The sequence below is a fragment of the Podarcis cretensis genome, assembly GCF_951804945.1.
Source record: "Podarcis cretensis genome assembly, chromosome: 1".
NCBI lineage: Eukaryota > Metazoa > Chordata > Lepidosauria > Squamata > Lacertidae > Podarcis > Podarcis cretensis.
In genome coordinates this window covers 94,284,097-94,296,782 of record NC_137170.1, presented here as the reverse complement: position 1 = coordinate 94,296,782, position 12,686 = coordinate 94,284,097, and the positions used below count along the sequence as shown (strand labels likewise).

General features: G+C 42.0%; 1 protein-coding gene across 3 annotated transcripts in view; it reads right to left on the bottom strand.

Moving 5' to 3' along the window:
- Positions 1 to 12,686, bottom strand: part of PDIA5 (protein disulfide isomerase family A member 5) — a 147,211-nt gene that overhangs the window by 69,504 nt on the left and 65,021 nt on the right. For all 3 annotated transcript variants that reach the window (XM_079993758.1, XM_079993757.1, XM_079993759.1), the window contains exons 7-10: positions 12,306 to 12,366; positions 6,048 to 6,115; positions 781 to 872; positions 611 to 682 (exon numbers count right to left, since the gene is read on the bottom strand). In XM_079993758.1, the coding sequence (XP_079849884.1) occupies positions 611 to 682; positions 781 to 872; positions 6,048 to 6,115; positions 12,306 to 12,366 (293 nt within the window). The remainder of the gene's footprint in view (positions 1 to 610; positions 683 to 780; positions 873 to 6,047; positions 6,116 to 12,305; positions 12,367 to 12,686) is intronic.

Here is a 12,686-nt window from a genome sequence, read left to right as displayed (position 1 = left end):
TGCTTAGGTCAGATATTTCTATCTCAATCAAGCATCAAACTTGCCAAACCTATAAATATATGCCAGTGTTTGCTGCATTTTGTTTCTTAATCAAAAACTAAAATGTCCTTCTGGCTATGCTGAACATTAGATACTAAAAGCAAGAACTCTAGTGTCATCCTATGAATCCTGTTTTGCCTCTCAATTTGGATCATCATTCCTACACACCACTGAGTCTGTCTCCTTTCCCTGGTAAAAGATACTGGAACAAAAGATTCACAATCTCTCAGTTAGAGCCATTTCAAATTGTCTGATAATGGAAATGTTCACAAGAAGGGAATGAAAATTTTAAAGTCTGAGGTTTTAAAAATGAAGGTTTGACACAGATCAATGGCATCCTTCCGATGTCCAGAAAAGATAATAGGAGAATTGCAACTGGGAAGATACTGCAAATATGAAATAGAAAGAATGGAAACTGAAGCAAACAACCCAGGTTCATCTTTAATAGTTCAGTGTGATGCTTTTATTTGCCTTTGGAGTAGCGATGAAGATGCTGCTATTTGCAAGGTGTGATACTGTTTATTCAAAATGCAGTTCTCAAAGATGTAGGAGATACATTTCAGACACTTACTCTTTCAGCCATTCAATGATGTCCTTTGCTGTAGCACCATAGTTCTCAAAGTTGAACAGGAATTTTCCCTTTCTATAAATGCAACAAAACAAGGTTTGAAATACAGGAAAACCAACAAAATACATGATTGGTGTTGCCATTATCTACATGCAGAATAAGCAGAGACTTACTCAAAGTAGCAAATGGTTGGGTATCCCCGGACATTGTATTCTTCTTTTATTTTTTCAAATTCAGCTGAGTAGACATTCATCCCTGCAAGTACCTGTAATGTCAGAACCAGAAGAGTCTTACATCAGAAGCAGAAGTGTCTTTTGAAGCTGTATTTTATTGCAGTACCGATTATATTTTATAGGACTCTCTGCTTGCTAATAAAGCCACAGAACACTTGAAAGCCAATAAAACCATGGTGGCTGTTCTCACCACCATGGGCTCATCAGGGCAAGAATTGATAGGTCTTTTAAAAAAAATCCAAAATGAAGTATCTCATGCTCTGCCATGTGTGCTGGGACTTACCATTCTCCGTTACAGTAGAGAATGAATTGTGTGCTCATATAGGCAGGAAAAGTTGGAGATTCTTTTTGATTTAAGCCATAAATCACTTACTGTATTTTTCACTCTATAACACGCACCTGACCATAACACGCACATCGTTTTTAGAGGAGGAAAACAAGGGAAAAAACATTCTGAATGAAACAGTGGATGTATCATTTTTGTGCTTCATGCTGTGGCCACAGACATGTGATCTGATGGTGAATTTGGGGTGACCCAATGCAAAAATCCTGAGAATCCCTGTGGATCCATGCTTTGTAACCACGTTTTTGCACCATTGCAGCCCCAGGCAACAGTGGGTACGTGATTTTTGGGGGGCAGGCTGTAGCCATGGACATGCTATGTGATCTGATGGTGAATTTGGGATGACCCAATGCAAAGATCCTGAGGATCCATGTAGATCCATGCTTTGTAACCACATTTTTGCACCATTGCAGCCCCAGGCAACAGTGGGTGCGTGATTTGGGGGGGCAGGCTGTAGCCATGGACATGCTACGTGCTCTAATGGTGAATTTGGGCTGACCCAATGCAAAGATCCTGAGGATCCATGTGGATCCATGCTTTGTAACCACGTTTTTGCACCATTGCAGCCCCAGGCAACAGTGGGTACGTGATTTTTGGGGGGCAGGCTGTAGCCATGGACATGCTATGTGATCTGATGGTGAATTTGAGGTGACCCAATGCAAAAATCCTGAGGATCCATGTGGATCCATGCTTTGTAACCACGTTTTTGCACCATTGCAGCCCTGTTTTTGCATCAGATCATTGCTATGTGATCTGATGGTGAATTTGGGGTGACCCAATGCAAAGATCCTGAGGATCCATGTGGATCCGTGCTTTGTAACCACGTTTTAAGTGGGGAGGGAAGGAAAAATATAGAAGGGACAAGGAGCACGAGAGGGGTGTGCGGAGAAGCAGCTGGCTAAGAATGCAGGAGAGGGGTTTAAAGGGGGGGGGGGAGGAAGGCAAAAGTCCACCCACCCACTCAAGCCAGCCCTCTCTCTCTCTCTCATCTGCATGTTTTCTGCCGCCTGCCGAGTCCCCAGACGCAGCAGCAGCAGCAGCAGCACCACCGGAGCAGGGACGCTCTGCTTTCCTCTCTACTTGCCTGGAGGGGAGGGGTTGCCTGGAGGGGAGGGGATTTCACTGCTCTTTGTTCCGTCTGAGCAAACAGCAACTGAAACAGAACAGGGTGGGCAGTAAGACCCTGAGGCAAAATGCAGGAAAGCAGCAGCCTCCTCTCCTCCGTGAGGGCGCAATATGATTTTTGCCATGCACTTGGGACAAACGGCTCCAGGGACCACACATTCGCTCTATAACACGCACAGACATTTCCCCTTACTTTTTAGGAGAAAAAATCTGCGTGTTATAGAGGGAAAAATACGGTACATAGATTATACAGTAGGGATGGAGAACCTGCAGCCCTCTAGATATTGCTGGACTACAACTCCCATCACTCAACTATTGGCCATGCTGTATGGGGCTGGTAGGAGTTGGACTCCTACAATGTCAGGAGGATCACAGATTTTTTATTCCTGCTATGGCAGTTAACATGAAGCTTCCTCCTCATGCAGAAGCTTGGGAATAGAGAAGGGGTAAACAGTTTGCAGTGGGAGGGGGGAATCATAGACATACATGGCTCATTGATGTCTAGAATCAGAGGCCCGGGGATCATTTTTAAGTGGTCTGAAATGCAGTGGCTACTTTGAGAGCCCTTGTCTTTCAGCAGCTCACCTCTCTTCCACGTGTACTGTAAGTGTCCATTAACAAAGATGCTCTCTTTTTCTCTCATAAGAGACAGTGCGAACATCTCACAGATGACCTCAAGAGAAAATACTTATTTCAAAAGCCTATTATATATTAGCCTGTTAATGGATTCCTTTTTATTATTAATCAGGAACACCAAAGGAAATCCCATGTGAAGTTCACTGTGCCATTAACATGGAAAAACAGATGGCAGATGCAACTGATAGACTATATGGAATTGGCTGAGATGACCAGCAGAATCCGAGACCTGGGAGAGGAGAGAGCTGAAGAAGATTGGAAGAAATTTAAGATTTATTTACAAAAATACTGTAATTTGGTTGAATGTTAAGGAGGATGCTAGATCATAAATAATTGAGCACCATTAAATTAGATGTAATCTGGATGATAAAGGAGATTGAGGAAAGTATAAATTTTTTTTTGGAGAATTATTAGACTAAATTAAATAATGAGACTTAAGAATGTAAACAAGTTGATAAATTGCTGGAAAAAGTTTTACAATGATGCAAGTGGGAGCGAGAGACGTGAGGGAGTCCAAAGAAGTTATGAAAAGATGTTATGATACATGTTATATTGTTTATTATTTTTGCATTTCTGTATTTAAAAAATCTCAATAAATATTTATTTAAAAAAAAAAAAATGGAAAAACAGAAGGGGAAATGGGCCCTGCTTAGGAAACACCGATGGTCTTTTCACATATTATGCAAGGGGGGGGGGGATTTTTGTTACTTGAGTGTCCAGTTCCAGCTCTTTTATTTGTACCTGTATGATGCATGTATTTGCAATTATGAATTTGTAATGTTCAGACCACATTTTTCTTGATGTACACAAAAAAAACGTAACGCTTGTAAAGATCCTCAGAATCGGAGTGGTTTAGTGGGCAGAGTATTGGGCTTGGACCGAGGAAGTGAGAAGTCAAACCTCTGTTCAGCTATGAAGCAATCTGGGTGGCAATAAATTGCTACCTCTCAGCCTAAGATACCCCAGGGGACTGCTGCAAAGAGTCAGTGTGGTGTAGCAGGTCAAGTATCGACCTAAGACTGAGGAAACCAAGATTCAACAAAAACTCCACGCAGTCATGAAACTTACTGGGTGATCTTGGGCCAGCTACTATCGCTCATCCTAACCTACCTCCATGCATATAAAATTTGATCACCCAAGAGGAAGTTCACCATTACAAACACTCCAGCCAGGGGAATGAGCAGACCTTCTTGAGCTTGCTCATTTTTCATACCTGCTGGAAACACTACTGCTAGAATATACTTTGGAGCCTTGCCTACAGCCACAGCTCTTTAATTTATCTTCACAGCTGCAGGCCTGGTGCCAGGCTCATCTTTTACTGAAAAGGGAGCAGACTTTTGCCCTGAAGGATGAGGAATACTAGAAAAAGGCATTTGGATACAGAGCTTGTGACTTGCCATCCTCTGCTCAGAACAATAAACTACCAACTCTGCTCCTCCAAAGCCCCAAACACTTTTAAAATGAAACTACTCAGAGGATTGGACTGCCTCTCTCTGGGTCTAAGATTTAGACACAAGTCATCTTGTAGCTATATTCCTCAATGGCCAGTTGCTGAAGATACAACTGGAAGATTAACTCTTGATTAATAACACTGAAGGCTTAAATCCCTTTAGCAGCACAGTGTTAATCTAACTGCACCCACTTCACCCTCCCCATCCAAAAGCAGGATTTTTCTTTCACATAAAATGCTGCTCAGACCAAATGTGCTTGGAGGTAGTGTGAAATAAATCTTAAAGCAGGCAGTTCCCTTCAGAAGGTCAGCTGTTGCTCAGAAAGCATTAGGGGTTTTTATATATATACATAAATAAATAACAAAAGCAAACCTACACACAGAGTCCTGGTCTTTCCCCAACCCTTATCCACCATTCTGAGACATCAACACCTACTTTGAAGAACATCAAACGGATTAACGGGGGAAACCCTTACATCAGCAACCTCTGCATTACAGATTCATGAGGTTGCTTTTACCAACTAAGCAATTCCCTGCTTCTACTCAAGAGCTTTCAGTCTTGTGTTGTGTATATAATTCCTATCTGGAGAAGAGTGCTAAGAAAGAGGGGGCAGCCCCTCTCCGCCCCAGTTTTATGGCTCATTCAAAAAGGGGCAAGACTGCAGGGCAACTTATTGAGATTTTGTTCATTTTACAGCATAGAGCTGGCAAGGCATCAACTTGCCTAGGTGGGGGGGGGGGATAACCTTTCCCCCATGAAAGCTACAGTAAACACAGTCCTAAAAGCCTCACCGCTTGTATTCATCCTACAGTCTCCTATCATCATGTGGGGCAAGTGGAGCTCTCCCCAGCCTCCATCAAGAAAATGGACTATAGATATGACAATGCAGCTAGAGTGCGTATGGGCACTGCATCTCTCCCAATAGGTAAAGGTAAAGGTACCCCTGACCGTTAGGTCCAGTCGTGGATGACTCTGGGGTTGTGTGCTCATCCCACTTTAGTGGCCGAGGGAGCCGGCATTTGTCAGCAGACAGCTTCCGGGCCATGTGGCCAGCATGACTAAGCTGCTTCTGGCGAAACAGAGCAGCGCATGGAAACTCCGTTTTCCTTCCAGCCGGAGCGGTAACTATTTATCTACTTGCACTTTGACATGCTTTCAAACTGCTAGGTGGGCAGGAGCTGGGACTGAACAACGGGAGCTTACCCTGTCGCAGAGATTTGAACTGCTGACCTTCCAATCGGCAAGCCCTAGGCTCAGTGGTTTAGACCACAGCGCCACCCGTGTCCCCATTTCTCCCAATATTTAGCTACAATTATCTGTCAGTGGCAAGCACCATGTGGACAGAGGGCATGAAAACAATATTAGGTACTGATCAATATTCATTACCCAACAGTACAACTACCAAAGTGAATACTGTCTCTTGGATTATGATTCTTTGAGGGCTTTTCATGACTATGTTTTGTATTGTCAGTTTCTTTGACTTCTTTGAAGGAAAAAATGGGATGCCATTTAAAAACTAAATATGGTAAGATCTGTTTGCATGTTGCAATAGTTGTACAGAAAGGACAGAAAACACCCACACACATGAAGCTGCACAGAAACAAAAACAAAACACCAGAACATTCATTAGTCTTGCAACTCCTCTCACTTACATACATGCCTTTAACTTCTGTGGATGCTTGCTGGAAAGATGGCATCATTCTTTTGCAAACACCACACCCTAATATATGAGAGAGAGAAAAAGAGAGAGAGAGAAAATTAATGACACCATTAAATGCATCTGCATGGACATCAAATGAAAAACAGCCCTACATTTCCTGTCATTTCCACTGAGTTGGAGCTAGGGAACTTACAACTTAAAACACACTGAATTATTCTTGACTTGCCAAGGTCCAGATTGTAGGCATCTCCCATTGGCCCTATATTCTAAAGCCTTGTACACCTGAGGCGGACCCCAAAATGGTGCCCCTCTCCTCTCCAGGGAAGAAGGAGAAAAGTGAGGGGAGGTAGATTGACATTGGGATTTGCTGCCCCAGTGGATCCTGCCACCTGAGGCAGTAGCTTCACTTTGTCGTGTGGGTGGGCTGGCCCCAAGTATGTCTCTTTGATGGCTTGTTCTAACTGTAATTTGCTTTTTGTTTTTATAAATGCAATACAGCCGTGCTGCATCATTTAAACCATAGCATTCTGATTGGTGTCTCAAATGCTGTATCTTGTTCCCCACTTCACAATACTCTCCACATCATGTTGGAAGGGGTATACGCAAATCTCTTATATCAGCTCCAATTTCCTTCTAGTGAGAAAGCAAAAACTAGCCTTTGTAACTGAAATGTCTAGTGTTGCAATGATGACAGTACCGGGGAAGATACAAACTGGACAAGTACAAATCTCTCTCCTACCCAATATAAAAAAGAGTTAAGTTATAGAATTCTTGGGGAGCAACAAGAGTACTTTCATCTCAAAGCAGACGCCCAGTACAGGTACGAGTATTCTCAAACTAGCTGAGGAAGAGGAGGCGAATTGGTTGGTTCAGTTTTGAAACTTGCAAGAATCCAGCTATATCAATTTTGTACACTGAAGAAGAAGTCTTTGGAGCTTGCCAAGCAACAACAAAACCAGGCCAGAGTCTCTATTAACCAAATATGTCCTAATTCTACCTAAGACCCATTGTGGCAAGAAGAATATAGGACTTAAGGGGGCCTATGCTGGAATGATATAGTCGGCTGAGCCTACACATGTCTAGTGATAGGGACAGAGTCCACAAAACTAGACTTACTTGAATGAAAGTAGAACTCAGAAATCTTCAAAAAGGACTCTGTAACCTAAGTTCAGTTAGGTGCTTAGAGTTAGAGATATATAAACCCTTATTTTCATAGCCATTATTTTGTATCAACCTTCCTTTATCTTGTTTTTAATTGATCTGTTTGCAGTGGTTTAGTCATCTTGTTAAATCCATTTTGCTTTATTTGGCTGAGTAACTGCTTTGCTTATTGTGCACGGGTTCAATTCCAACCTCAAGGCCTCCAAAGCAACCCAGGGTAAGCTAATAGGCTCTACAGGCTTAATTTAGACGAGACAAGCCATAGGAATTTAACTGAAGCACCTTTCATCAAATTAAGCACACAGATAAAAAAACAAGCAATGGCAATGTTGGCATGATTACTAAGAATAGTGGTAATTCAAAGAACCACCTTCATTAGGACCCAGAAGCTTATGATGCCAGACTTTGAAGACTTGTCAGTAAAAGAGAGAATGCAACCAAGTCATCATCTGGCTGTGGAATGCTAGAAACTATATGCATACAATGCTGAACAAATCAAAATCACCTTGCAAACTGGCACTTTCTTCTAATACTAAACAGAACACTGTGGGAGTAGGAAGCAGAAGTTCTTACACAAAGGATGGATACTGACTAAACTGAGTGACTTCTTGGACCATATAGCCTAGCAGCCTGCATCTGCTGCTCAGTATAGAAGGCAAGCCAGAAAATCCGCCTTTGCAGTCTGAATAGCCTAAAATAGACCAATCCCACGCAATAAGTTTTTGTTAACATTATTGGCTTATTCTAGCACAGGTAAAGGAAGGTCCTCAGACTTGACCTGTCCTAACTGTTGTCTGTAGGACATTCAAATCTTCCTGATATTTTCATTGCGGTCTTGTGACCTCTCCTTTCTATAAATCATAAAACAAAACAAGGTTCTGGGATACTGCTTGAATCCTAAGCAGTCCACTTCTCCCTCCCGGTACACTTTTATACACATATACATACACAGGTGGCGCTGTGGGTAAAAGCCTCAGCGCCTAGGGCTTGCCGATCGAAAGGTCGGCGGTTCGAATCCCTGCGGCGGGGTGCGCTCCCGTCGTTCGGTCCCAGCGCCTGCCAACCTAGCAGTTCGAAAGCACCCCCGGGTGCAAGTAGATAAATAGGGGCCGCTTACAAGCGGGAAGGTAAACGGCGTTTCCGTGTGCGGCTCTGGCTCTGGCTTTGGCTCTGGCCAGAGCAGCGATGTCACGCTGGCCACGTGACCCGGAAGTGTCTCCGGACAGCGCTGGCCCCCGGCCTCTTGAGTGAGATGGGCGCACCAACCCCAGAGTCTGGCAAGACTGGCCCTTACGGGCAGGGGTACCTTTACCTTTACATACTTAAAAGACATGCAACAAAATGAAACAAAACATTACAAAAACACCAAATAACCCTATACCTTTGTCATTGCTAGCAGTCAACATTGGCTTGGCAGGGGGTTGGACTCGATGGCCCTTGTGGTCTCTTCCAACTCTATGATTCTATGATTCTAACATTTACATTCTCATACGTTTGTGCAGCATTTCCTAATTGTCATGTTTTGTGGGCACACATCGTTCCAAAGGCCTTTGTGTTTGAGGTGCTCATCTCTGATTATCCTGATTGTTTATGTGCCTACTAAAACTATCCCATACCACATTAAAAAGTGTTATGATTTGTGTTACCTCATAAAGCCACACTGAAACATGCTATTTTTCCATCTAATACTATACCCCATGTGATTTAATACCATAACTCATAGTAACACACCTGCATTTTTCGCCATTCCAATTTAAGATGTTACTAATGAGATAATGATTAGACCCTTGGTCATTAGATTTTTATTTGGCCTGACAAACAAATGACATAAAGCTACTTATGGGTCTATGATGCCGGTTCTTCATGGATGTGTTGTCAGAAAAGCTGCTCTACTGGCCACTGCTGCCATATGTGTAAGTAAGTCCAAAATATCTTACACTCCCTTAATCACTCTAAAGAACTGGCTCCTGTGGTTTTAGATTCTCACTTCTTTTCTGGATGAGTTGCCTATAGATCTTAGTACTAACTGTTTCTTTATGTATTAGATCTAATCTCATGATTACAGTAGTCAGCCTCTCACTCTCTACATTTCTAACCTTTAAATACACTATGTTTCTCTTGTAACCATTTTCACTGAATTGCAGACCATTGTACAGAAAAGCCCTGAGAACAATTCTTTCTCAAAGAATTTCCTCACTTAATGTGTTCACAAACCTCTCCTGTTGCAACAGTGTGGTATTTAGAATCCACACTGGATTTTTGTGTGGCTTATCTTCGGCAATTCTCATTATTATGTTGCACTTTTCATCTGAAAGGAGAGGAGGCCCTTCCTGAAAGCAGTCATCTTGGCTGGAAGCAGCTCTGCCCCACCTTCCACCCCCACTTTCAAGTACTTCTCCACAAACAAGATCAGGCAAATCAGAACCCAACAATATATAAATATATTTGTAAGAGGAGACCTTTGTAAGCATCTTTAGTTTACTAGACTTCAATTAGTGGTTTAATTTTTGTCTTGGGTATACCCAGAACACCAGCAGATCAAACTGTCTATGCTAAAAGTTATAAAATTGAATGAAAACTGGGGAGGGAGAGAATTTTTTTTAAAGCTGCTAAAATAGTAATTCAGCTCCTCCACAGCCATTTAGAAACAAGGAAAATATTGCTGCCTCAAATGTTTTCCTGCTTCAAAGGAAAGAAAACTGGAAGGAGGCAGAACAGCAGTGTGTCTAGGGGAGGATAGTTCAAACCGACTGAAGGGTCAGATGATGTACATTGAAGGAAAATACTTTGTTGTTAAAAAAAAAGTTACTTGCTAGAGAGTAATAGTATGAAAGTGTTCTGATGCTATGGACTCTCCCAGAATGAATGATTTACAGGCCTAAAGCAGGCTTGAGAGCTTCAAACTGATATAAAACAGCAGGCGGTTGCATTACATCCTGCGAGCCAGAAAACAGTGGCCATTCAGAGATAATCCAAAAATTCTGCCGTGTTTGCAGAAGTTTAAAAGTAGGCTTGTTAAGAGTAAATCTGCATGGTTGAAAAACATGCCATCACATATAATTGTCTGGGAGCCATAGGCGACAGCGGCCTTAACAATAAAGGGTGCCAGCATTATAGAGAACACTCACCCAAGGAACAAACTGGAGATTGTGAAACGTGAGTCTGAGCAAAAGCCATGGCACTGGAAGGGATGAGCCATGTACTGCAACTAGATATTGCCGGGATTTCAAAGGCGGAAGTGGCATCCGGGGGGGGGGGGATTTCCGGAAGGTGGCAGTTTGTCCTGGAATTTAGGCAAGCAAACTAAAAAATTGCTTTTTTGTGTGTTGCATCAATTTTGGGGTCCTCCTAAGAAAAGCTCCTGGTTTTTACTTTTTGAAATATGGCAACCCTAATAGAACACAACTACTTTATAACATGATAATAGGACATCCATAAAGTATTAAACAATGCAGCTACGTAATAACATGAAATTGTATACAAGTTTCTTTGATTGTTATTGAATCTTCCCACCACACTAGACATCATCTCCTGTCACACCAGTGTGGTGCACCACACCCTTTGAGGACCACTGGTCTATTGCATTCAATATAATGAAAAGATTCTATTTCTCATGTTTAATACAGTTTCTATCTCATTTAACAAGGTTTCAAATGACAAAAGCAATTATGTTCATATCTACCCACCCCACAACAATAGCCAGTAGTGGAAGAGAAATGTAGGTGCAAACTGAATAGCAATAGGCAAAACAACAAGCCACTAACATTCTGCCAGATGATAGATGGAAGTAAATCTTGCAGTAGATGAATAATGAACAAGTTCAAGATTGTACCTCAAAGGCATGTCTTTTTAGATGGGCAGTTTGGACATATTCACAGCTAATAAATTAAACCTCTAGATTCCAGTTCAGACCCTTAGGTTCTGAGTAGTGGATGGGAAGTACTTGTGACATGCAAGTCTTTCTTAATAAAGATAATGAGTCCAGTTATCTGTGAGCCTGCAATGGCATGCGTTCATATCTAAAGCAATGGGTTGCATCTGACCTGCACATGAACTTCCTGTTGGGATCCAGGCCCTCAATGATTCTAATGGCGATCCATCTGATACTGACCTCAAGCTTCCCCTACATCCTCCTTTATTGGTTGATTACTTTCAGCCAGCAACATCTGCCCAGGAATATTTAAATCCACCAGAAAAGGGAAATTGGAGAGGGAGAAGGGAAACTCCCTATTAATCTCTCTGAGGAAGGTGAATAACTAGACTGTAGATCTTGGACTGGCAGCTCAGATATCTCTGTTAAGAATCTGTATCAACCCAACCACCACCCAAAGCTGTCCATTCCCTTAGAGGGTTCAGTGCAAGGTCATTCACAGTGCACAACTGAAATCAGAGCATTGTCTCTATATTGATTGCAGCTTCACTGGCAGGGTTCTTGTAGACACCAGTCTCTAATAAAGTTTGAAAGCTAAGGAACCAACAGCTGCTGTCACTGGGAGCTATCCAAGGTCCTGTGCCACTTAATTCTTGCGAGCTCCCTGCTAATCAAGATCAGCTTCTTCTGACTTCGTCCAGCAACTCAGCCAGGCTGGAACAGTACAGCTCCCTTTGTGTGGTCAGTCTATTTGTTATAATAGTGGGTTGATATGAATTCACATCCATTCATTTTTCAGATGGATTAAGGCTGGAGCAAAGAATGTTTTGGATCTGGTACCTCAGGCTTCCTAAACTCAGTTTTTAGAACTGAGAGTACAAATGTGCACTATAACGGCAAGTCCAGCCAAGTGTTTTTGCTCTCTCAATAATTTAAGGAGAGTGCTCCTAGAGAAAGCAAATATCTGAAATATTCTTGTGCTATACTGTCAGCATTTACACTGAAATTTGGAAAATTGAGCTAGGAAGAATATGAAGTGGAAAAAATCATCTGCTAATTGATAACCATATGGCAATCACATACACATGAAATTGAATTTAACAGACAGTCCAGATTGTTTTACTGGACCATAGGATGAAAAAAAAAGAGAAGGATTTGAGATCTTGCATATTAGATTACTTCCAGGGGGCACAGAATATCAGCATATTAATTACTTACAGGGGGCATAGAACATCAGCAGCAGAGGCCTATCTTCCTTCTTCAAAAGTCTTTTCAGCTCCTTAAAACCCAAAGAGATAAACATGCTATAATTAGAACCCTGAATTTAAGAAACAATATATCCCCACAGATTTCAGGTAAAATTTCCAAGCACATATAGTCTGGATTACATGTGTCAATATATGGAGTAAGAATTGGTCTGTGTTAGGGGCTTGAATAACAGAATTTACTGTGCCAAATTTAAGGCCAACAGGTTGATGATGGGAGGAATTGGCTGCATTTAGGTGATAATCCAAGTAGGGGTATTGATAAGGCCCTGGGTCTTTTACACCAGGTCCCTTCTCTTTTTTTTAAAAAAAAAAGCAAAACTTTTTAAAACTT